Here is a 26,209-nt window from a genome sequence, read left to right as displayed (position 1 = left end):
CATTTTAACACATGCAGTAATTGTTTGACTCAATAGATGCAAAATGTATTTGATATTAAATGATTATCTATTATATCTTTACAGCCATACCAACTGTGACATTATCTTCAACTAACATCACAATTGAGAATGGTACTGAAAAATCAGTAAACTGTGACAGTACCGGTTTTTATCCCTTGGAAATTGAGATGAGCTGGTTAAAGAAATCTAGAGATGGAGAAGAAAAGATTTTGAAGCATATCTGCACAGGATCCCCAATTAAAAATAATGATGGAACCTACAGTGTTTCTAGTCGTATGAGGTTACAGCCATCGCTCCAAGATAATGCTAATATTTACATATGTTCTGTGAGACACAGATCACTTCGTAATGGTGAAAAGTTGGAAACCACTCTGAGTGTAACAGGTAAGTGTTGAGTTTATTTTATGTGCACATTAAGTTTGTTTGTAATAGAAAATACAGACATAAAGTGAATGCTAAAGTGTTATGAGACTTTATTACTTTGCTCATGGGTTGTGGATCTTAATGATAATGTTGACAATTTTTGCCCATCCCTATTTGTCCCTGGGCTGAGAAGATAGTTAACATTCTACCAGATTGCTAGATCTGGAATTATGAATAGATGAGCATGGCGGATTTCTTTACCCAAGGAATATTTACAAATGCAGTTTCATGCTTCTATTAGCAGCCTTTTTAATCATAAGGTTTTAACTAGAAATTAAAAGACATTTTAGTATAAATGTTTGGAGCACAAAAGAATAATAAAAACCTCCAAACTGGAAGTTTATAACAAAAAAAAAGCTTGTAAGGTACTAATTGTGGGGGACATAATTTTTTTAGTAGAGGCCAGACAAACTTAAGATATGTAATTTGGGTGGCTGGGACGTCAAGGATTAGGGGTGAAAAGTTTAAGGGGAACATGAGAACATGGGGGGAAATTTCTTCACTCAGAGTGACAGTGTGGAATGAGCTGCCAGCATGCACAAATAGTGCATGCAAGCTCGATTTCACTGATTAAGAGAAGTTTGGATAGTTACATGGATTATACGGGTATAGAGGTCCTGGTGCAGGTCAATGGGAGTAGGCAGCTTAAATGATTCAGCATAGACAAGATGAGAATTAGGGCCTATTTCTGTGTTGTACTTTTTCTATGACTCTGGGAAATGTAGCTACAGACCCAATTCATCAAATACATTTGAGAGAGTTGTCTAAATCAAGTGATTTTTGCACAAGCTGGGATATTAGTTTTTCTGGTTCTAGTCTTGTGTAGTGAGACATTGCTAGTTAATAGACTCATATTGAAGGATTCTTTAAAGGGTAGTGAACAGGATGCACCAATGGATTATGATCAAAGAATCAGGCATCTTATAATTGTATGCACATGATTATGTAAGACTGCTTCTCAGCTAGTCTGTAGAGAAATTTCCCAGTGAGCAGATTTTTGTGTAGAGGACTTTGCAAATTTGACCAGCTGGGAGCTAGTTTGCTGCATCTGATTTTGATGCCTATGTGGATGCTGGTGGCCCACTTGATTCATGCTTTCAATGTTTTAATATAGTGGTACTTGTTTAGAGGGCACATAAAAGAGTCAATCACATTGGAAGGTTTGGAAACTCATCTAAGCCAGACCAGGTCATGATGGTAGGTTTCTTCTTGTGAAGGGAATTTATGAACCAGATGGGTTTTGCGGTTTTGCTAGTTTTGTACATTTATGAAATTATTTTGTACTGTGATTTTAAAAATATAATGTTCTAAAGCTTATGTAAAGTCAAGAAATGCTTAAGTTATCAATGGCAAAGGAAGATAAATTAATATTAACACAATTCTGAAGAATCTCTAAGCCAAAATTATTGTCCAACTTTAAGATTAACCATTGTTTTTGAATAAATTAAAGATGTAAATATTCATTATTAAAGCTCCATTTTTTTTTACAGAGCCAGAAGTTGTTATACCAGGGAAAATAATAGCTGGCAGTGTATTTGCTGTTGTACTGATATGTTCACTGATCATGATCATTGGATTTATGATGTATCTGCGATATTTCAGAAAAGGTAAAATATGCTTCAGTACATCAGAAACATGAATATTTAACTCTTTTCTGTGTCTCTCACATTTATTCAAATGCACTATATTGCCTTAAATGCTGCTACGTACCCCGTAACTGGGTGTCTGACCAGCAAAGAAAGAAGAATCCGTTGGAGTCTGGTGGTGCCAAACTAAAGGTGTTTATTAGTAAACTACACAATACAATATCAAAAATGCAAATATACATATAAAACAAGTTAGCAGTAATAAACTTAAAAGTGTAGGAATAATAATAATCAATAATAAACAAACTCTATCAATGTCTAGGGGTAAATGAATTGTCATAGGAAAGTATAGAGTTCAGTTCATAAATGCTGAGATGGTTATGGTTGTTGTATTGAAATCGTTAGAGAGAGAGAGCGAGCGAGATGTAACAGCAACAGCTGCGGCAGGCAAATCTTTAGTGGCTTTCTTAATCTGTCGTATTGTTGTGGTCATTCAGTATTAACCCCTCTGTTCTTCGGCTAGACCGTTCTTCTGTGGTGGACTCGTCACTCTGGCATGAGTGGACACACACACAAGTCCCCACCGGCCCTGCTGTAACACTGTGAGCTTTACTGACCGATCTCCTGGTCTCCGAAGCCCCCACCTTTCTGTGGGTTTCCAACTCTCAGTCAGTGTCCACTGGTGTGTCTGAAGGGTGTCTCTCCAGACCTGTCTTTTATCCCCACTCATGGGGTCTCAGCTATCCATCAACTCTGAATGACCGTGTCCATCAAATCAGGCCACTCCTGCTGTCTCCTGAGGAATGTTAACGAGCAAAGTAAAGTCCTTGTAGTGGAAGGTAAATAATCCAGGAAGAGTCAAAATACAGTAAATCAACAGTCTCTCTCCCCCTCTTATCTGTAGCAGATGTTCTTGCCTGGGCTTTATCTCTCTCTCATGAGCAGCATAGCGACAGCAATAGTTCGTAGTTCTCAGGAGGGGGGTTGGGAATGGTTAACTCTGCACCCCATTGACCATCAGGTCTGTTCATCACTCATAACAATGTATCTTACCGATCAGGTAATTCTTAGCTGATCCCTGGGAAAGCATTTGTTTAAAATGTATTTCTTTGTGACAAGTCATCAATTCAGCTTCTAGGCTCATTGCAGTAACTCCTTCACTATTTGCAGCATTTAGGCATGGAGGCCTGATAAGGTAGGTCTATTTGATTAAGAATCTTAAAGTTTAAATTAAACTTGATCTAAATTTTTTTACTAGAAAGCAAAATTCAGACTTTTCCATGTCATGAAACACTACATTTGGTATTGTGCATTAGCCACGTTGTGTTTACTTAAGAATTTTTCAGTTTAAAGCTACAAAGTCTATACAACAAATACATGTGAAATAAAAAGGATACATTCCTGGCCCGCTTTCCTTATTTTACCTTTTAGAAACAAAGTTGACTAAAATCTATTATGTTTTATGCTATATAGTTAGGTTTATGTGTCACTTTTAAGCTTGTTGCCTCCATTGGCTGTTGATTATGCAGTTTTGGAATTTGCTCTCTGCATTCCTTCTTTTTGATACTTATTAAGAGCCATGACTTTGCCCAAGATTTAGCCACTATCCGTAAAACCACAGAACGTAAGAGCAGAATTATGGCCCATCGAGGTTGCTCTGATATTTTATTATGGCTGAGCCATTTCCCTCTCAGCCCCATTGTCCTGACTTCTCCTCATAACATTTATGTCTTGACTGATCAAGAAACTATCAGCCTCTGCCTTAAATACACCAAATGACTTGGCCTCCATAGCCAACTGAGGCAAGGAACTCCACAGATTTACCACTCTCTGGGTAAAGAAATCCCTCCTCATCTCTGTTCTAAACAGACATCCCTCTAATCTGAGGCTGTATCTTCTGGTCCTAGACCCCCCCCCCCCCCCACCCACAAGAAATATCATCTCCACATCCACTCTATCTAGGCCTTTCAACATTCAATGGATTAACCTTTAGAGAATCCTGCACAAGGACTCCCATTCCCTTTTCACCTTGGATTTTTGAATTTTCTCCCTGTTTAGAAAATAGTCTGCTCCTTTATTCCTTCTACCAAAGTGCATGAGCATACACTTCCCTACACTATATTTCATCTGCCACTTTCTTGCCTATTCTTCTAATCTGTCTGTCCATCTGCAGTCTCCCTGCTTCCTCAGCACTATCTGTCCCTCCACCTATCTTCATATCATCCACAAAATTTGCTACAAAGCATCAATTCCATCTTCCGATCATTAATGTACAACATACAAAGAAGCGGTAACAATGCCAACACTTGCGGAACACTGCTAATCACCAGCAGCCGATCAGAAAAGGCTCCCAAATAGCCAATGATCTAACCCTGTCTTCTCTAATACCTTGGGCTTTTATCTTGATAAGCAATGTCATGTGTGGCACCTTGTCAAAGGCAATCAGAAAACTCAAGTACACAATATCTACTGATTCTGCTTTGTTTATCCTATTTGTTATTTTCTCAAAAAATTCCTACAGATTTGTCAGGCAAGATTTTCCCTTAAAGAAAACAAGCTGACGTTAGCCTATTTTATCCTGTGCCTCAAAGTACCCTGAAACTACATCCTTAACAATCGACTCCAACATCTTCCCAACCACTGAGGTCAGGCTCACTGGCCTATAGTTCCCTTTCTTCTGCCTCTCTCTCTTCAAGAGTGGAGTGACATTTACCATTTTCCAGTCCACTGGAACTATGCCATAATCTATTGCTTCTTGAAAGATCGTTACTAATGCTACAATCTTTTAAGCTACTCTTTCAGAACTTTTGGGTGTAGTGCAGGTGACTGAACTACCTTCAGACATTTCAGTTTTCCAAGCAGCTTCTCCCTAGTGATAGTAATTGCACTTCTGCCTTCTGATGATCTCAAAGTTCTGGCATAGTCTAGTGTCTTCCACAGTTAAGACTGATGCAAAATACTTATTTGGTTCATCCACCATTTGCTTGTCCCTCATTACTACCTCTCCAGCATCATTTTCCAGTGGTCTAATATCTACTCTCAGCTCTCTTTTACTCTGTATATATCTGAAAAATGCTTGGTTTTGTCTTTGCAATAGCTTATCTTAATATTTCATCTTTTTGCGCCATATGGCCTTTTCCATTGCTTTCTGTTGTTTTTTAAAAGCTTCCCAATCCTCTAACTTCCCACTAATTTTTATTTTATTATATGCCCTTTTTTTGCTTTTTTTTTCTTTGACTCCCTTGTCAGCCGTCTTTATATTATCCTGCCTTTAGAGTATAGGATGTATCTATTCCTGCACCTTCCCAATTGCTCCCAGAAACTCCAGCTATTGCTGCTCTGTAGTGATCCCTGCGACTGTCCCTTTCCAGTCAACTTTGGCTCCTTGCTTATGTCTCTGTAATTCCTTCTACTCTTCTTTAATACTGATACGTCTGACTTTAACTTCTCCTTCTCAAATTGCAGGCTGAATTCTATCATATTATCACTGCCTTCCTAGGGTTCCTTTAATTTAAGCTCCCTTATCAAATCTGGTTCATTATACAACACCTAATCCAGAATAACAGACTTCCTAGTGAGCTCAACCAAAAGCTGCTTTAAAAAACCATCTTGTCAGCATTCTCTATGTTACCTCTCCTGGGATCCAGCACCAACCTGGTTTTCCCAGTCTACCTTCATGTTGAGCTCCCCCATGACTATTGTAACTTTGCCCTTTTGACGTGCCTTTGCTACTCCATCTTCCATTGTAATTTGTTGCCTACAGCCTGGCTATTGTTCCAAGGTCTGTATTTAACTCCTGTCAAGGTCTTCTTACATTTGCAGTTTCTTACCTCTACCCACAAGGATTCTACACCTTCCAGTCCTGTGTCGCCTCATTCTCAGGACTATCCTCAGTTACTCCATGTGGCTCTGTGTCACATTTTATTTAATAATGCTTCTGTGAAGACTTGGAACATTTTATTGCATTAGAGATGCAATGCACATAACACATCCATATTATTGTGTCCCCACCTGCTGGTGTCACGTGGGAGTTGCTGCATTTTGATTAATTTGTATAGTTTCACACTTGCACTGATCAGAGAAAAAAAAGCAAATATGCCAGATAGCTAAATCAATGCACAATGTTAATGTCTTGATTGCAAAAAGTGGAAATGTGCTGTTACACAGAGAATAAAAAGAGCTCATGTTACGTCAGACTGTGACTAATACACCCTGGGAAACACAATGCTTTGCACAAAATTGAAATTTAAGTTAAAATCCTAGATTTGGTAAAATGGGTAATTTCGAAGCTGAGGTTGAGCAAGTATATCAGGCATCATATTCAATAATTTTATTGTAAAGCATTCATGAGTATCTTTAAATAGACTATTTGTTGAATTCCTTATTTCAGTTTTTAGAAATATTAGCTCTGGAAAGCAAAAAAAATTTCCGAACGTTTTGAGTAATTTGTGGGAACCTGTTTGCTAAATTTCTTCAAGTGGCTTTGTTACAGAGATAGTATTCATTGTAAATGTGGGTGTGGACATGGTAATTTGCTAAAAGTGTGATGAGATCTGATTAGTCAAACGGTGAATGAAGAAAAGTGGATTCATGTAAAGGGAAGTGGCTTTCACATGATGATGCTTGAGTGAATACCTTCCAAACTTTTGATCTCACTGGTTTGTCTATATTGTTTGGGCTCAATCCACCAAAGCATGCCTGTTCACATGCAAAAAATTTGTCTCTCTCCCCTTTTAGAAGCTTGTACTTTAAGACTTGTCTTGCATCAGCCTGATAACTATGTCAACTGATTTATGCCTACCTTTTCTTGACTCTTGTGTATTATCTTTCACTGCGCATTAATAACCTCTGGATTTCCAATTCTAATGTCTTTCCATCCTGATATTTCTCACTGCTTTGGCTTCATTTTTGTCTTTGATCTACTTGTGGGTCCATTTTTATATTGTTTTTAAACTTGGAGATCACCATAATTGGGATAGACTCAATTGTTTCATACTTTTTTATTTAGTGCAATGTTAAGCTATGCATTGCCTGGTCATATTTATGTGAGCAGATGTTTGGTGTAGTTGTATGATTATTCTGATAGCTTTAAAGGAACAAAACTGTCTTGCAAAAAAGAATAACTTTTAAAAATATTTTTCTAGTACCTCCTAAAGTTTCTGATATCAGCCAGCCTCCACACATTGTACATTTGGAAGAAACTGTTCTGACTTGTGATATATCTGGATATAAACCTTCAAATATTTGTATTAAATGGTTCCTACAAAAAAAGAATGGAACACAACATATGATTCACGAGTGGACTTCTCTGTCAGAGAACTTGAAAGCACCAGAGGAGATGGATCAGCAGAAACTTATTTCAAGTTCTGAATGTCCAGTGGAAGCTTTTGCATTTGAGATGTCAGCTGTCACAAACAACAGTGATGGTACCTCCAGTCTGAAGTGTAAAGTTATCTTCTGCCCTAATATTGAAGAAGATAATGAAGCTGTCCTTTACCTTCATGTTTTGCATTGTAGCAATTCTAGAAAGCCTATTATTAAGGCCATCACATTGCAAGTTGAAGGAAGTAAGTAAGAAAACAATGAAAATAACTGAATATTTGTCATTAGTAAAATTAATTAATTATAGAATGGTTTCAGAAGGGTGAAAAATGAAATGATCATGACTGGATCGGTATTTTTTTCCTTTCTGTTTTGCATGACTTACAAATTTCACAATGTATAGTATGCCAGTGTAATTAAATATGCTTCTGATTAGAAAATTACAATGAACACATGAAGTTACAAATTTCTCCATCTACTTGTTTATTCTTAACTGCTTTGTAAGCACTGCACTACCAGTGTTTAATTTCAGAATCAAGCTTATTATCTCTGGCATATTCATGAAATAAAAAATACTGCAAGTTACAAAATAAACAAATGGAGCGAAAGACAAGTAAGGAAGTAGTATTCATGAGTTCATGGTCTATTGAGAAATCTGATGGCAGAGAGAAGAAGCTGTTCCTAAATCATGGAGCATGGGTCTTCAGGCTCCTTTACCTGATCCCCAATGATAGTAATGTGAAGAGGTCACATCCCAGATAGTGAGAGTCCTTAATGATTGATGCTGCCTTTTTGAAGCACTACTTCTTTTGAAGATTTCCTCAGCAATGAGGAGGGTTATCCCCGCAATGAAACTGGCTGGGTCTACAACCCTCTGTAGCCTCTTTTGGAGGCATTGGAGGCTCCATATCAGGTTGTTAGGCAACCAGTGAGAATGCTCTATACAGTACGTGTAGAAAAATAGCAAGTCTTTGGTCGCATACTGAATCTTCTCAGACTCCTAATGAAAAAGAGTTACTGATATTCCTCCTTTATGGTTACAACAATGTGTTGGGTCCAAGATAGACACTCTGACTTGTTGAAGCTGCCCACCCTTTGCAACAGTGACTGCTCAGTGAGGACTGGTGTGTGTTCCCTCGACTTCCCCTTCCTGAAGGCTACAATCAGTTCCTTTGTCTTGCTGATGTTTTGTGCGAAGTTGGTGTTGTGACTGCACTCAACCAGCCAATCCATCTCACTCATATACTTTTCAACATCTGAGATTCTGCCTTAAACAGTGGTATTAAATTTAAAGATAGCATTTGAGGGCTACCTAGTCACGGTCATATGTGTAGATGGATTAGAGCGGTAGTCTAAGCACATAGAGTTGAGGTATGCCTTTGGTGGTTGTCTGCAAGGAGGAAATGCTATTATATAGAATGTTACAACATTTGACAGGCTCTTCGTTCCATCACGTTGTGACAATGTTTTAACTTACTCTTAAGATCAGTCTAAGCCTTCTCTCTTATATAGCTCTCCATTTTTCTATCATCCATTTTATTACAATATGCACTGACTGGTATCCCAACAAGGACTAGTGTCACCCAATTTAAAGGACAGGTATACTTGGACTTTGAGAGGCTTTCTATACGTACTGTACTAGACAAGCAATTATTACATAAAATTACCGCACACACAATTGGAAGCAATGTTTATCTATGAATTGTGAATTATGTAACAGAGAGGGGAAAAAGAGTGCAGGTCATTTTTGGGCTTGGAGGCTCCGACTAGTGTGGTGTTCTAGGGATCAATTCTGTGGCATCAGGTGTTTATAATTTAATATCTCCTCCTCCTGACTCTACACAGGTGCACCTCAAGAGTGTGGCTGATCCCACTGCTCGTCTCCCCCCACACTCATGGCAGCCTGGCTAGGTACAGTTCAAGTGTTATCTATAATTCACTGCTGACACCATTGTTGTGGGCAGTCTCAGATGGTGATATGAAGCATAAAGGAGCCAAGTAGATCAAATGGTTGAGTGGTGAAGCAGTAACAACCTTGCACTCAACATCAGCATGACCAGCAAATTGATTGTAGTCTTCAGGAAGCTGACATTGGGAGAACAAGGGCCAATGTTTGCTGTGGGTTCAGGGCTGGAAAGGGTGAGCAGTTTCAGCAACATCTCAGGCCCAACATCCTGGGCCCAAAATCCGGATGCAATCATAACAGAAGCACAGGAGCCTGAGGACACAGACACAGCATTTTAGGAACAGTTTTTTTTCCCCCCTCTGCCATCAGATTTCCAAATGATCCAGGAACCATCTTGTTACTTTGATCAGCCAACGAACATTTGTTATGCCTGCACAGTACTGTGGCTACAAAGCAACGAATGCCATGACTTATATCAATGATAATAAGTCTGATTCTGATTTATATTAGTGATTTGAATGAAGGGACCTAGTGTAATATATCCATAATTAGCTGTTGAAGCAAAGCTGGAGGGGGCAGTGTTAGTTGTTAGGAAGATATAGAATGGCCTCTGCTAGATATAGCATAGGTTAAGTGAAAGAGAAAGGACATAGCAGGTGGAGTATAATACAGAAAAATATGAAGTCATCCATTAGTAGAAAAAATAGGAATGCAGAGTTTTTAAAAGGGTGAGAGATTCAAAGGTCTAGTGCTGCTCAGTTGTTTCTAGTTCAGCAGTTATGGTGGAGATGATATACACACATTGATATTCTGTTTTTGATGTCATTTGAATTCAGTTCTATTTTGCAAAATATTTAACTAAACCAAGTACAATTCTATGGGCCAAATTTTCTCAGTGAACTGATGAGAATGATTGTGGAGATTTCCAGTTGCATTGTTTCCTGACTGAACTGACTTTAAAAAAATCCTCATCAACTTAAACTCAGCACTTTGCAAATACTCCAGAACAGCAAGAGAGAATTAGAGGCGAAGGGAATTAAATTTCTGTATTTTGCAACTATCAGTCTAACACGTTGTAGACACTCAAATTGTATTGCGAACTGTAGGTAAGAATAGCATTAAATTCAACTATTGCTATTCAGTTCATTCCAAAAAGCAACATTACCTCATTTTTTATGTCTATAAAACTGTTGCATATTTTATCTTTCTCACAACCTTTTGTGCAGGATAGTATCACACTTTTAGTTTGCAGGTAGGAGAGGGACGATGATAACTGCCATGTACTCAGATTGATCCCCAACTAAGTTCTGGTGAGACCATATTTGTATTAGATAAATTTGTTGAATGAAACCTTTTTAAGAGCAGCTGTTTCATTTGTGTGCTACAATTTGATTATAGGCTCTGGAGAGTAGAAGTTTGTAAGATATATAGTAAAAGAGCTATAATGTTGAATACAGGTTTTGTATAAGTAAGTTATCAGTAACTTTTTAGCCCTATATTTATGACCATGTACGAGGAGTGATTGATAAGTTCGTGGCTTAAGTTAGAAGGTGTCAATTTTAGAAAACCTAGCACATTTACTTTTTAACGTAGTCCCCTCCTACATTTACACACTTAGTCCAGCAGTCGTGGAGCATACGGATCTTGGACCTCCAGAAAGTGTCCACAGCAGGGGTGATTGATAAGTTTGTGGCCTAAGGTAGAAGGAGATGAGTTATACAGTTCTCGTTACATGCATATGCAGTTCAACTCTTTGAGTGATTATGCAGAAAGTTTGAAGTTGATAACTCATAAGTTAATAACTCATCTGGGGTGATTGATAAGCTTGTGGCCTAAGGTAGAAGGAGATGAGTTATTAACCAAACTTTCTTTATAATCACTCAAAGAGTTGAACTGCATGTGCATGTAAGAGCTGTATAACTCATCTCCTTTTACCTTAGCCACAAACCTATCAATCACCCATGCTGTGGATACTTTCTGGAGGTCCAAGATCCGTATGCTCCACAACCGCTGGACTAAGTGTGTAAATGTAGGAGACTATGTTGAAAAATAAATGTGCTAGGTTTTCTAAAAGTGACTCTGTCTACCTTAGGCCATGAACTTATCAATCACCCCTTGTACAATGTTTTAGTTTAACAGATTTTTTTGAAATTCTTGGATCTTCACTCATGTTTTCTCTTTGTCTTTCGACTTTTTTGTATTACTATATCCTTTTTAAAATTTGCAGTCTTTTTGTAGTTATATCTTATAAGCCTGAAGTACTCAGCAGTAAATTTTATCAGAAAGGTGCAGCTTCTGTTAAAATTGCTGTATTTTTATTTATACACTATTTGCAACATTTAAGAAAACTGAAGGTTTATTTATCTAATTAATAAACCCCTCAGTTTATTTTATCTTTTGTAAATTAAGACAATGTTGTGGGCTGATGACATTAAATATTATACCCTTTTCTTTCTTCTCAATAAAAAAAACAGTTGAACCAAAGATGACAGACATTGTAGTACCTCCTTGCATCATTCATGAAGAATTGATGGCATTGTCCTGTCCAATTGATGTATTTAAGCCAAGACCACTGGCTATCACTTGGTACCAGAAGAAGAATGACAAATTGAAAGAAATTGTGAAATATGGGCCACAATTTCAAGAATTTGCTGGGAATGAAACAAATCTTCCCAAATATTCCCATACGCTAAATGAGGTGAAATATGAAGACCATACTTACAGTATCTTAAGTGTTCTTGCGTTTATACCAACCATTCAGGAAGACCATGACACAGAGTATATTTGTGAAGCTCAACATCCATCCACAGGTTCAAATATACAGAAGGGTGTTACGCTAAGCATAAAAGGTACAGTCATAATGTATTAGTTCATATTGTGTATCATGTTTTACTATTGTTTTAACTATGATATTTAGGTTATCTTGGAATCAGCTCAGAAAAAAACTTCTAGAAGTTTAAACATCTTAATTTAAGCACTAACACCAAATTCCTTGTTTTACAGTCAAATAATTTATTGTTCTTGTGGTATGATTTTTTTTAAGATATTAAGGTAGAGGTCACATGCAATGATCTCTGATTTGTGCTTAAAAAAACATAAAGCTATATTTTATGATCTCGGTGAAGGTGTGGGGATAAAGTGTTGACTTGGTAATAATTAAAGTATGAAATAATTATATCAGTAATTAATTTATTGATTATTTCTGACCAATGTTTCAGTGTGCCCTCTGTTTTAATGTAAAATTCATCTTCACTTTTATTCTGCTGTGTTTCTGATTTTATCATCATTTGTCAGTCACCCTTGTTAGTACATTAACGGAACTGTTGGAATGTGTAAGTTGCAGAGAGATGCTTCCAAATGCTCTTAATTGTTTCATAACTAGAATAAGCTAAAGAATCTGATAGGTTTTGAGGTGAATTGTAAGGCACCAAGGTAGTACAGAGCCTTAGAAGCTTCTGAAGCAAGTTTCAAAACATATACAAGTGGCTGAAGTCCTGACTGCCAGTGACACTGCTGTCTGGAAATGAAGGTAAATTATTATTGGTGAAGGAAGAAGAATTAAGGTGCAGGAAATAGTTTTAAATAAGCTAATATTTACTGAATGCAGGAATTAGAGGTAGGCCACAAATTATTGCAGTGGTTGAGGCTAGAATTATTGTCTCAGTGAAAGTTTAAGCTAAAATTGGGCTGAGTCAAGGAATTGGATGATACAAGGCTGAAAGAAAGCTTGTCTTTTTCATGGATCCAGGTATTCATCTTAGGTTCAGGTGGAATACCAAAGCTTTAGGACAAGGAGGGTAGCGACACCAGTGTGGAGCATGCTAATTTACTAGGGCATGTTGAGATAAAGAACAAGTGTTTATTTGTTCTCTCAAAGAACATTAAGGTGGATAAATCCTCAGGGCCTGATGGGATATGCCTCAGATTATTAAGGAAGGCAAGCATTGAGATTGCTGGGGCCTTGACCATGTCCTCTCTAGCCACAAGTGAGGTCCCAGAGGATTGTCAAGTAGCTAATGTGGTTCCATTACTTAAGAAAGGAAATGGGGATAATCCTGCTAACAATAGACAGGTGAATTTCACATCACTGATAGGGAAATTACTGATGAGGATTCTTAAGGATGGGATTTATGAGCATTTGGAAAACCATATTTAAGGATAATCAGCACAGCTTTGTGCAGTGCAAGTTGTGTCTAACTAGCTTGATTAAGTTTTTTGAGGAAATGATGGAAATTATTGATGAAGATAGAGCTGTGGATGTTGTTTACATGGATTTTACTTAGACATTTGATAAGGTCCCTCAGAGGAGGTTCATTGAAAAAATATAAATACATGGGATCCATGGTGAATTGGTCATTTGGATTCAGAATTTATGTGCCCCTTGGAGAGAGAGGGTAGTGGTAGACAGGACCTATTCTTGCTGGATGTCTGTGACTTGTATTCCTATGGATCCATACTGGGACCTCTGCTATTTGCCAAATACATAAATAACCTGAAAATGTAGATGGGTGGGTTAGGAAATTTGTAGATGATATGCAGATTGGCAGTGTTTTGGTCAAAGGATGCAGTGGGATATAGATCAGTTGTAGATGGGAGTTTATCTTCAGCCAAATATGAAGTGTTTCAATTTGAAAATTCAAATGCAAAGGGACGGGGCACTGTTAATAGCAAGACCCATCTGGAGTGGTGCTACAGGACTGGAAAATCATAAATGTTACTCCACACTTTAAAAAGGAGAGAGGTAAAACTGTGAAATTATAGGCCAGTAAGCTTGACTTCAGTGGTTGGCATGATGTTAGAATGGATTCGTTTTGTTAGGCATTTGACTATGAAATTTGATTGGCTTAAGATTGTGGAGTGAAAGGCATGTTCCTATTCTGTACTGTTTATGGTTAGTATAGATTTATTTAATTACCTGAGTTTAATTTTCCCTAGTATCGTGAAGGGTTTGGACTTGAGTCTGCAGATTTCTCCAGCTATCTATAATAATTCAGTGATCTACTGAATGTGCTACAAAAGCCCCATCAAACTGAATATCAGTATCCTCTTTTTAATGATTCCATCTGAAGCTGGTTCTTAAACAAAACCTGTAGTTTGTCTCAATCTTTTACAGTTTATTTTCCCTTTCTTTGCTGCTCAGCAATCCCAAAATGTGATGATATAAAAATCGATCCTGAAGTCCCAATTGTAGAAGAATTTGGTTTTGCATCATGCCGAATATATTCCTTTTTCCCAAAAAACGTCAAAGTTATCTGGAAAATGGATAATAATATACTGGAGGAAATGAATGCTGAACCTGAAGCTATCTTGGGAAAGGATGGTCGTTATAGCTACACAAGTCGTTTGAAATTTATTCCTGAAAGAGAAGATTTGGGGAGGTTATTAACGTGTGAATTCCAGCATGAAAGTATGACAGACACCAAGAAAACTAGCTGTAAATTGGTTAAATTGAGTGAGTAAATGTTTTATTTGTTAACACTTTTTATTTTGCAAAATTCCAATAGTCATTAGAAAACAAATGTATACACGCAAGAGCGTTTGTTAAGTTATTGTTTGGTGGTTTGGATCATTTATCAGGTTCAAACAGATGTACATTCTAGTTCCAGCTTCATGGCTGGCCAAACTGGAAAAGCTAACTTTGGACAGTTTAAGATTGGCCTCTTGTTACAGTATTAGAAAATGGTCTTTTCACTCGAAGTTTTTATTTTCACAACTTGAAATCTAGTCAGATATCTCAGTGAGTTTTTTTTTTGAAGAAAGCAGAAAGGTATATGGATATGGATGCAATCTTTGAGGGTCAAAATCTAATCCTGGGCAGGCTGCTCAGTTGTTGGCTGGAATAAGTTTGATAATTTGATGTTACTGTAGAGACAAAGTTGGAAAAGGTATATGAGGAATTTAACTCTTCAACTTTTAAAGCCATGCAAATTTTAAAAATCACAATTACAGAAATAAACTTAATAAGGTGTAAAACTTCTACATAGTAGAATTGGGGCATCAGCCCAGTGGGCCTTTGCCATTGGTAACATACCATGTGAGCATTTGTACCAATATGATGCACATTCTCCACACACACACACAAACACTCTCTCACACACACACACACACACGAACACTCTCTCTCCCCCTCTCTCTCTCTCTCTCTCTCTCTCTCACACACACACACACACACACACGAACACTCTCTCTCCCTCTCTCTCTCTCTCTCTCTCTCTCTCTCTCACACACACACACACACACACACACACACACACACACACACACACACACACACACACACACACACACACACACACACAAAATCTAAAATAGTAAATCCTTCCATTTTTCCCCCTCATTTTTATCTAGCTGATCTTCAACCCTATGGCTCTATCAGCTTGTTAGGGTGGCTTATAAGTCTATTGACCGTAAATGCAACTTTTGTTCTGATTTATATCCAGTATCAATAAGACCATGTGAGTTGGGTGAAGACTTAATGAGGGGTTTATTTATAACTTCCCTGTCTGAAGGTACATAGTTTTAGGAGTGAATTTCTTTTCTGTGTGATTAGGGAAAGTGATATGATGAACAGTTGGTCCACTACCTTTATAGAGTGGTATAGTGCATAATAATGGTAATCTGCAATGTGGTAAAATTTCATTGCTTCACAAACACGTTGGTTTGTTTGTTAGAAATTTTCAAAATGTTTAGTTTGCAAAATTTCAGTAACCTTTGTAGAACACAAATTAGTTAACTTTGTTAATTTAATCATTGTTAGTGGAATGGGTAACCTATTAGATTAATGCGCAGATGCATACTGCGTTCTGGATTCACTGCTGGCCAAACTGGAGGAAGAATGCTCAGAGTTCTCTGTTGTTTTTATCAAACATGAAATATGTTTGGAATGTGGTTCTGCTGAGAGTTTAAGAAGCTAGCTTTAGATTTAAATCTATCAATATTAAATACTTGAGCAGAGTTCTCTACATTATCCTTGATCATATTGATACAGGTACAAGCAAATAGCATATTAAATCTATGATTTAAGTTGTATAGGCAGCAAGGGCCTTGATTCATAGGGTTTAGCATTCTTTTGAGATTGTTCTGTTGAGACATGGTACACTTAAATTGGGTGAGCAAGCACTCTACTGACAAATGAAATATATTTATTCTAATTATAGGAGGAAGTGGGGAAAGGAAATATTTAGCACTGGGAGAAAATTCAAGTCTGTAGAGCAGAATGAAAGTGTACAGAGTGGTATACAAAGGGACAAGGAGATTGTCAGAAGTTATAGAGTTTTTTTTAACAGATCAGCGAATAAAAGCTAAGCTTTGCGATTGAGACATTGATCAGGGCAAACTATGAGAAGAGAGTTAGGATTGAAGTGGACGAAGAAACTACACTGGCACCTTGCCTATGAGTCAATACATTCTCAAGGATGAGAATAAGTAGAATAATCATAGTTAAAATGGATTATTATAGGAATGTATATAGATGCATTATTAGCAGCTCCATTCTGTTGGGGACACAGAGAAAACCCCTGCACCCAACCTTCACGCACACAATTTCTGCTGTGCTTGAAATCTGTTTGAGAAACTAGACTTTTGCAGCAGCTTTAAAATAGTTGAAGTGGTCTCATAGTCACCTAGAGAGAGACACCAAGGGGATGTGCAGTAGCTGTATGATTGTCTGGCACTGAATTATGTGGCTTAAGGTTGCATTCTGAATGTTATGGTCAGTAAGAGACATTTGCTGAGGAGAAGGGGCAGCTGCCTTATGGGGTGTCATTGTGCATTCTGCATCTTCTGGTGGATGTGATGGAGCTGCCATGTTCCCCATCTCTTGTCTGGCTACAGACTCATCTCAGTCCAAAGGTTTCTCAGTAGTGCAAGTCCAATACTTTTCCATGCTGAAATGCTAATCTTGGTAGCTCAAATTCAAGATATTTGTGACTGTTTTCTTGTATAATTTTGTTTGGGTTATTTAAGTAGGTTGTAAAACCACTTTATTTAACAATTTATTTTGATATTTACAGTATCTTCTCCATTAATGGACAACATGACAGTTGAACCACAATACCCAGAGCCAGGAAAAGAAGCAACGTTCCTATGCATTGCTTATGGCTTCTTTCCGGAGAATGTCATGTTTATGTGGTTCAAAAATGATAAGATGATTGACGATCGTGAAATAACTTCTACCACCCCAGAGATAGATAAAAATACTGGCTTCTACTACAGTGAGAGTCGATATAAATACATAATTTCGGTAGAAGATCGGCAGATTGATTTCAAAGTTGAGGCTCTTCATTTTCCAACTTCTCACAGACCTACAAGGATTTTTCACACATTGCATCTTGGAGGTATGAATTCAATGCATTTTTAATTTCTGGTTTTATACTATTTTAGGGAGCTACATATTTCTATTAATCATTAATGGATCATTAATGGAGAATGTGTGGAGCAGGTTAAGACCTACAAGTATCTGGGAGTACAGTTAGACGAGAAGCTAGACTGGACTGCCAACACAGATGCCCTGTGCAGGAAGGCACAGAGTCGACTGTACTTCCTAAGAAGGTTGGCGTCATTCAATGTCTGTAGTGAGATGCTGAAGATGTTCTATAGGTCAGTTTGGAGAGCGCCCTCTTCTTTGTGGTGGCGTGTTGGGGAGGAAGCATTAAGAAGAGGGACGCCTCACGTCTTAATAAGCTGGTAAGGAAGGTGGGCTCTGTCGTGGGCAAAGTACTGGAGAGTTTAACATCGGTAGCTGAGCGAAGGGCGCTGAGTAGGCTACGGTCAATTATGGATAACTCTGAACATCCTCTACATAGCACCATCCAGAGACAGAGAAGCAGTTTCAGCGACAGGTTACTATCGATGCAATGCTCCTCAGACAGGATGAAGAGGTCAATACTCCCCAATGCCATTAGGCTTTACAATTCTACCGCCAGGACTTAAGAACTTTTTTAAAAGCTATTATTAATGCTTTTTGAGATAGTGATTTAGATGCATATCATATTCTTTACTGAGTTAAGTATTGTATGTAATTAGTTTTGCTACAACAAGTGTATGGGACATTGGAAAAAAGTTGAATTTCCCCATGGGGATGAATAAAGTATCTATCTATCTATAGCTATCAACATGACAAAATTTCACACGTTTAATACTGTACCACAAAATTGGTACACTGAAATGTGTGTGTGTTTTTTTTAAAGACTGCAAATACACATATAGTAAATCATGCAATACAAACTTTATGGTAAAATTCCCTACTTGTCAGTCAAATTTTGGGAAAGAAATTGCATTTAAGCTATTAGAAATTAGAATTTATTTTTAAAAATTCTGTAATTAAGTAAAACAAAAGAGAGATGCCCAGATCCAGCTGACTGTTTGCTGTTTTGTTTGGAAATAACAACATTCAGCATACATTGTAAAAATGGAAGATGAAGAGTCACGGGCTAATTTGAAGACCACAAGTTTAGCCAGGCTGCTGCACACCCTTTAGAATTACTAATGAGGCCCGGTATGATACCCTGGAGTTATTCTGGGGATTTGATTTGTTCTTCCACTGCACTCCAAATGGAACCCAGTTATGTAACTTAGAGGTTACTGGATTTCTTGGCATCTTCCTGGGGAATTGCTTCACCTTGTTGCTAGATTCTTGTGGTGGAATTCAGTGTTGCTAGGATTCCCTGGTGCTATTTTGGGGAATAGATCTGCTGTGTCACTGGTCTCTCCATGGAGTTTGAAGAGAGACTCAAGCCACTGCTTCAGATTCACTAGCATTATTATAGGGGATTGCCACTTGAATCCTGTGTCAGATCCAACCTGCTTCAGGATCTGAGATCACATTCATTTAACGTGGGTTAAAGAACAGGTAAGGAACTTCTATCAGTGATTTCGTTTTTACGTTATTGGTTGGCATCCATCTGTCTTGAAGGACAAAGAGTGATAATGATCATCATCGCAAGCCTAGGCAGAAGATATGGAGATCTGAGATGCCCAGTCATCAAGATCCCTCTCTTGGCCTCACCAGTGTAGTCCAAAGGAAAGTCTATGAAACAATATATTTGGCACAAGTATGGCTACAGGAGCTGCCGGATGAATGTTCAATATCAACCTGCCACCTTAAGGGCTCCACTCCAGAATTGCTGTCTGGGTTTACTCCCGTAGCCTTTCTCTCTGCTGAGGCAGCCCACAAGGCAATAGGGCTATTTACCTATAGCTGGGGATCTGGTTCACGAGCACCAGGGCGTGTCCACATGCTGCTGTGACTGTGCGCTATGTGTGCAGGGACCAGAACTCCTCCCATCCTCTGTAGTTCAGCCTGAGTCCAAAAGGAGTTCAGTTTCCATGTGTTCCCAATGAGGAGGCACTACTTGGGGCCTGCTGTTGGAGATGCCATGTACTGGCAGGGAGAGACATTTGGGTGTCCTTTTTGCAAGACTGCTAGCCAGTGGTGGAGGCTGAAAGTGAGAGTGACAAAGCACTGCCACACTAGATGCATCACAACAACCATTTTGACAGTATTATATTTTAATTATTATCCATTTAAAGCTTTAAACTGTTTTATGTTAATATTCTTGACATTGTATAATTAAATTTTTTAATTAGCTCTGGGTGTTGGAAACATTAAAAAGTTTTAAAAATTTTAAGTTTTTCCTGCCTGTAAAAGTTCTGCCTCCATTTGTGCCTGTCATAGATGGTTGGTGTTGCTTTGGGTTTGGGACCTCATATAGTTACTGTTTGCTGCTGGACTATTGGATGTGGAGGTAGATTGGCCTTCTACATCTGGATAAAGTAAACAAATGTGTGGGACAAGTTCAAACCATGATAATGAGTATGAAGACATCTCTGCAATATCTGGCCCTTTTATATTACACAAAGAATATTACACAGTGATGAAAATAAGTATGCATCAATGAGGTGAACTAAATTTTGTCATGTGACAATACGTTAGATGTTTCAGATATCTAACCCAAGTTGAATCTCAATATTGAATTGTCCAACTTTAGTTAGCACACACAAGATGGTGGAGGAACTCAGCAGGCCAGGCAGCGTCTATGGAAAAGAGTAAATAGTCAATGCTTCAGGACATCAGAACTGGAAAAAAGATGAGAAGTCAGAGCAAGAAGGTGGGGGGAGAGGAGGAAGAAGAAACACAAGGTGATAGGTGAAACTGAGAGGGGGGAGGGGATAAAGTAAAGAGTTGGGAAATTGATTGACAAAAAAGATAAAGGGCTGGAGAAGGAGGAATCTGATAAAGAATAGAAGACCATGGAAAAATAGGGAAAGGGCAGGAGCACAGAGGGAGATGATGGGCAGGTAGAGATGAGGTGGGAGAGGGAAACAGGATTGGGGAATGGTGAAGGGGGCAATTATCATAAGTTTGAGAAATCAATTTTCATGGCATCAGGTTGGAGGCTACCCAGACGGAATATAAGATGTTGCTCCTCCAGCCTGAGTGTGGTCTAATTCTGGCAGTAGAGGAGGCCATGGTCTGACATGTGTTACGTACCCCGTAACTGGGTGTCAGACCAGCAGAGACAGAAGAATCTGTTGGAGTCTGGTGGTACTATATTCAAAAGTGTTTATTAGTAAAATAAGCAAAACAATATCAATAATGCAAATATACATATAACACAGGTTAGCAATAATAAACCTAAAAGTGTGGGAATAATAATAAGCAATAATAAACAAGCTCTATCGATGTCTAGGGGTAAATAAGTTGTCATAGAAAAGTATAAAGTTCAGTTCAGTTCACGAGTGCTGAGGTAGTTATGGTTGTGTTGTAATCGTTGGAGAGAGAGAGAGAGCGAGCGAGATGGAACAGCTGCTGTAGGCAAACCTATTGTTTTCTTAATCTGTTGTACCGTTGTGGTGGTCATTCAGCTTTGACCCCTCCATCCTTCAGCTAGACCGTTCTTCTGTGGTGGACTCGTCACTCTGGCATGAGTGGACAGACACACAAGTCCCCACCGGCCCTGCTGTTACACTGAGAGCTATATTGACCGATCTCCTGCTTCGGTCTCTGAAACCCCCACCTTCCTTGTGGGTTCACAACCCTCAGTCAGTGTCCACTGGTGTGTCTGAAGGGTGTCTCTCCAGACCTGTCTTTTATCCCTACTAACGGGGTCTCAGCTATCCATCAACTCTGAATGACTGTGTCCATCAAATCAGGCCACTCCTGCAATCCCCTGAGGAATGTTACGAGCAAAATAATGTCCTTGCAGCGAAAAGGTAAATAATCCAGGAAGAGTCACAATACAATAAATCAACAGTCTCTCTCTGTCTTATCTGTCGCAGATGTTCTTGCCTGTGTCTCGTCTCTCTCTCTCATGAGCAGCACAGTAACAGTAATAGTTCGTGGTTCTCAGGGAGGGGGGTGGGTAACTCTGCACCCCATTGTCCATCAGGTCTGTTCATCACTCATAACACCCCCATCCCTCCAGGAATTTTCACCAAGGTAAAAATTAACTAATAAAGCATATTACAGAATTACAAAGTTTAACAGAATACAGAAGTGTTCTTAACTACAAGAATAATACAGATACACGTTCAAATTAACATCTGGATAAACAATCAGCAATTACATTGTCACTCCCCTTTACATGTTGTATTTTAATATCAAATTCCTGTAACAACAGACTCCAACTTAATAATCTCCTATTTTTATTCTTCATGTTAGCCAAAAATACCAAGGGGTTGTGTTCTTAGCTTAGGTGTATATTACAAAGTGTGAACCAATACATGTGTGATTATAATGTAGTACATTACAGAAGTTTGTGCGAATACTAATCTCTATTTTACTTTTAAACTTAACATTCAAACAGTCAATCTTCCATGGTGTTTTTATCTTTCACATGCTTTACCTAAAAAGTCAAATTCCCGCAAAACCAGATCCTGTTATTCAAAGTGGCATTTGGTCAACCTTTGCCTCTTTTCCACTTAGCTCTTACGTGGTTAGTTTGCTCATCAGTGTGGAATAGGCCTTCACAGACTCCTTTCACAGGAGCCACCTTATCACTAATGTTTTCCAAACTAAGCCCTTTTGTTGAACATCCACACTACTCATTAATTTTAAGCAGGTCATTAATTTTATTTTCAGGATCTTTAATTCTATTAGTTTCCAGTTTAACATCTGCAGGTGATCCCTCTTTGTCAAAACAACACTTCAAGTTCCGCCTCTCCAAATCACATCCTTGAACAACATCACCAAGTTGTTTATCCTTAAATTCCAAAACAAACTGTAATTGATTTGCAGGCACCTTGTTAACAAGCCATTGTTCAGTTAACAGTCCCTTCACTTTTGTCAACAGTTCTGAAACCAAACCCGACTTCAAATTTTCTTTACTCAAAAGTTTAGGAACAATACTTTTCCCTTTTCCTTCAGTAACTTTTAGAACACTGTCTAACACAAGAGACTGAGAATTCTCACTTTCTGCCGGTGCCAACGTTAACCCTTTCTTCACTGAACCATGTCCATCTGACCCAAAAGGACTGAATTCCTTTTTAACTAAATCAGATCAGGTCTGTTCATCACTCATAACACATGTAGGTATGGAATGGGAAGTAGAATTGAAATGGGTGGCCACCAACTTTTGTTAACTTGTTTTTTCTTTCTGTGTGTATCAGGACTTGCCATTTGTAGTTTCAATTCTGCTTCATCCTCTCACCCACTTTTTTCCTTTCTTTCGATTTCTCTCCTGGCCTGCTCAGCATGAAAACCAGATGAATCAACAGGACCAAGACTGCAAAATGTTAGCAATGTGTTACACATGTATTCATTCAATAGTAATAACATTCCTTCCTCATCTCCCCTCCTCTGCTGTTTAAACTAACATCCACTTTGTTTACTTCTTTGTTCTGATGAAGGCTCGTCCATCTGCAACGTTAACCATTTTCTCTTTCTGCATATGCTGAGTGACAACTCAGTTCTTTCTGCAGTTCCATTCTTTTTTTCAGATTCCAACATTTGCATTTTTATTTGCTTTCCAAATATTTCTTCGGTAAGTGGGAGCCATTTCTTGATTACTAGCTAATTAAGTAAGTACAATTTAGTAAGACTGAAACACATAGAAAAACTGTTTTGAAGCATTTTGAAATATTGTCAGTAGCTCAGTTTTAAATTTAGTCAGTTCCTTTGGGAACTTCAGATTAACAGCTCAAAAGTGTACATAAATCAGAAATATAATAGTGTTTTTCCGTCCCTGGAATTCTGGTAATTTTATTCTTCAACAAAATTTCATCTGATTACAATAGTATTTGTATGGGAGAAGGCAGGGTTGCTTAAATGAACTCTATAATATAGAGCAAAAGCAGTAAGTAAACAGTGTCTGCTTTTTCTTCAAATAGGAATTCCAAAGATTTCTGATGTCATTCTCGAGCCAGAAAATCCATTATATGGCCAGCCTCTTGTTCTTAAATGTAATGTAACCAGTTGTCCTCACAATGCAATTTCCGCCCAATGGCTAATGGATGGGAAACCCATCTTAAAAGGATTCAAAAATTCAAGCCCCACAATGGAAAAAGATGGATCTTATCATTTGTGCTCCTGTCTAGAGTTTATACCAACAGCATTGCATTATAATAAACAATTTGCCATTGTGGTGAAAAATGGACTTTCATCTGATGATATTAAAAAGCAGTTTCGTTTACCGCTTCCAGGTAAGTTAAACTGGTGCAAAACCCATTAATTTTAACAAACTTATTAATTTTGTTAGCCAGAACTGAATTTATCAGAGTAAAACAAAACTACTAATTATTTTTGAATAACATAATTTGTTTTCATATATTTGTTTCCTGCATGGGCCCAGGTGAGTTTATACAGGTGTCTTCCGCCCCCGCCCCCCACAAAGGTAGAATGTTCCTGTGAAACCTTTCTTAAGCCGAAATGCCGTAAAGCAAAGAACATTAATTTATATGGGAAAAATTTTTGAAAAAGCGAAAATCCTCTTTGCGAAAACAGGTTACTAATGTAGGTCTTTTGGAAAAGCAAAGTGGCGTAAAGTGAACATTCGTAAAGCAGGGGACACCTGTAAACCTTTACTTGAGTAAAAGTATTAATAGCAGAAAAGAAAGGACTTTGAATTGAAGTACAATGGAATCCAGTTAATTGGGACACATCAGATCAATAAATTTTGGCCCAATTAAGTGGCTGCCCAATTAGCCTAAGTTTCATGGAAATAGTTAAAAAGATATAAAACAAATTATGTATTTAAGTGAAATACAGAACCAATTAGAACACTATCAATACTACTACAGCACTATAAAACTGTATTAGTTCCTAATATTTCATCCAGTGTACATTTCTGCTTCTTTTGATTGACAATAAATGAACAAAATCAGTGCAGACACCTAATGTAGACAATGGGCTGCCTATTGATGACTGCATCCACCAAATCTTCATTTTCATTATAGGAATTTCAATACCTTCAAATTATTTTTCATTCTTAACTTGGTTAAGTGGTGAAATCATTTCATTTTCACTCCTGGCTGTTTCTAGTATCTCCAAACCTGAATACTTGAAACCACAGCAAGCAACAGTTCTGAATTGCCTTACTGCTTATTTCTCACCAATGATCAGTGACAAAAATCAGTGCTCTATAAACACAAGCACATGCAACTGATGCTACTTAAAAACAGCTCTCTCCAATGCATTTGACACTAGTTAGAAACTTCAACAACAGTCTCCTGCCCCAAATAAGTGGTGTAGTGTCCCCGAATAAAGGACGAAGTTCCTGGCTTTTTTCTTGATGAGTTTTGTTCTTTGAGAATGTCCAAAATAGTTGGAAGATTTGCAAATGTTGCACAGGGGTTGGGGGGCATGTATTAAGCTAGAGTTGCAGAAGCCACAGAACAGTTCATAGAGTGGTTATGGAGAAAAATGTAAAACCTACACACAAAATTGGGAATCAAAAGTTTGAACATGGTGGGACCGATGTTCTGATCTGCATATATTTCAATGCAAGGGGTATTGTAGAAAAGTGAATGAATTAGGGCATGGATCAGCACTTGGAATTATGACATTGTAGCTCTTAGTGAGACTGTTGCAGGAGGGGCAGGACTGGGAGGTCAATGTTCTGGAGTTAAGTTATTTCAGATATGATAGAGCAGGAGGGATTAAAGGAGGGAGGAGTGTCATAGTGCTCAGACAGGAGATCTTGTTCAGTGAGGCTTTATGAGTAGAACTGAAGATTAAGAAAGGCATGAGCACATTAATGGGATTATATTATGGACCACCCAGCACTCCATAGGATTTAAGAGGAGCAAATTTGTGGAGAGATTGCAGACTTTTACAGGAAACATGAGGTGTAACAGGTGATTTTGACTTTCCATATATTGACTGGGACTCCCATACTGTAAAAGGGCTTGATGGGATAGAATTTGTCAAATGCGTTCAGGAAAGTTTCCTTAATTAGTACATAGAAGTCCCAGTGAGAGTATGTGCAATACTTGATGTGCTATTAGGGAATGAGGCAGGGCAGGTGACAGAAGTTTGTGTGTGAGAACACTTTGCATTCAGTGACCACAGTGCCATTGCTTTCAAAGTAAATATGCAAAAAGATAGATCTGGTCGATAGGTTGAGATTCTAAATTGCAGAAAGGTCTATTCTGATGCTATCAGAAAGGATCTGGCAAATGTGAATTGTGTCAGACTGTTTTCTGACTACGGTGTACTTGGTAAGTGGGAGACTTTAAAAAGTGAAATTTTGAAAGTACAGAGTTTGTATGTTCCTGTCAGAATAAAAGGCAAGGATAACAGGTTTAGTAACCCTAAGTTTTCGAAAGATGTTGAGGTGCTGGTTAAGACAAAAATGGAAGTGCATAGCAGGTATGTTATAGACAGGCAGGAACAGAGGAGATTCTTGAGGAGTAGGAGAAATGCAAGAGAACACTTAAGAAGAAAATCAGGAGGAAGGCATGAGGTTGCTCTAGCAGACAAGGTGAAGGAGAATCCTAAGGTCTTCTCAGATAT

The 26,209-nt window shown here is 38.1% G+C and overlaps 1 protein-coding gene across 1 annotated transcript in view; it reads left to right on the top strand.

Moving 5' to 3' along the window:
• Positions 1-26,209, top strand: part of LOC140729571 (uncharacterized) — a 50,427-nt gene that overhangs the window by 12,558 nt on the left and 11,660 nt on the right. The window contains exons 3-9 of the mRNA XM_073049480.1: positions 85-405; positions 1,935-2,051; positions 7,175-7,597; positions 11,733-12,107; positions 14,399-14,710; positions 17,271-17,594; positions 23,587-23,898. Of these exons, the coding sequence (XP_072905581.1) occupies positions 85-405; positions 1,935-2,051; positions 7,175-7,597; positions 11,733-12,107; positions 14,399-14,710; positions 17,271-17,594; positions 23,587-23,898 (2,184 nt within the window). The remainder of the gene's footprint in view (positions 1-84; positions 406-1,934; positions 2,052-7,174; positions 7,598-11,732; positions 12,108-14,398; positions 14,711-17,270; positions 17,595-23,586; positions 23,899-26,209) is intronic.

This window comes from Hemitrygon akajei, chromosome 6 (genome assembly GCF_048418815.1).
Source record: "Hemitrygon akajei chromosome 6, sHemAka1.3, whole genome shotgun sequence".
Taxonomy (NCBI): domain Eukaryota; kingdom Metazoa; phylum Chordata; class Chondrichthyes; order Myliobatiformes; family Dasyatidae; genus Hemitrygon; species Hemitrygon akajei.
The sequence above is the reverse complement of the archived record's forward strand: the minus strand, read 5'-3'. Positions and strand labels throughout refer to the sequence as shown.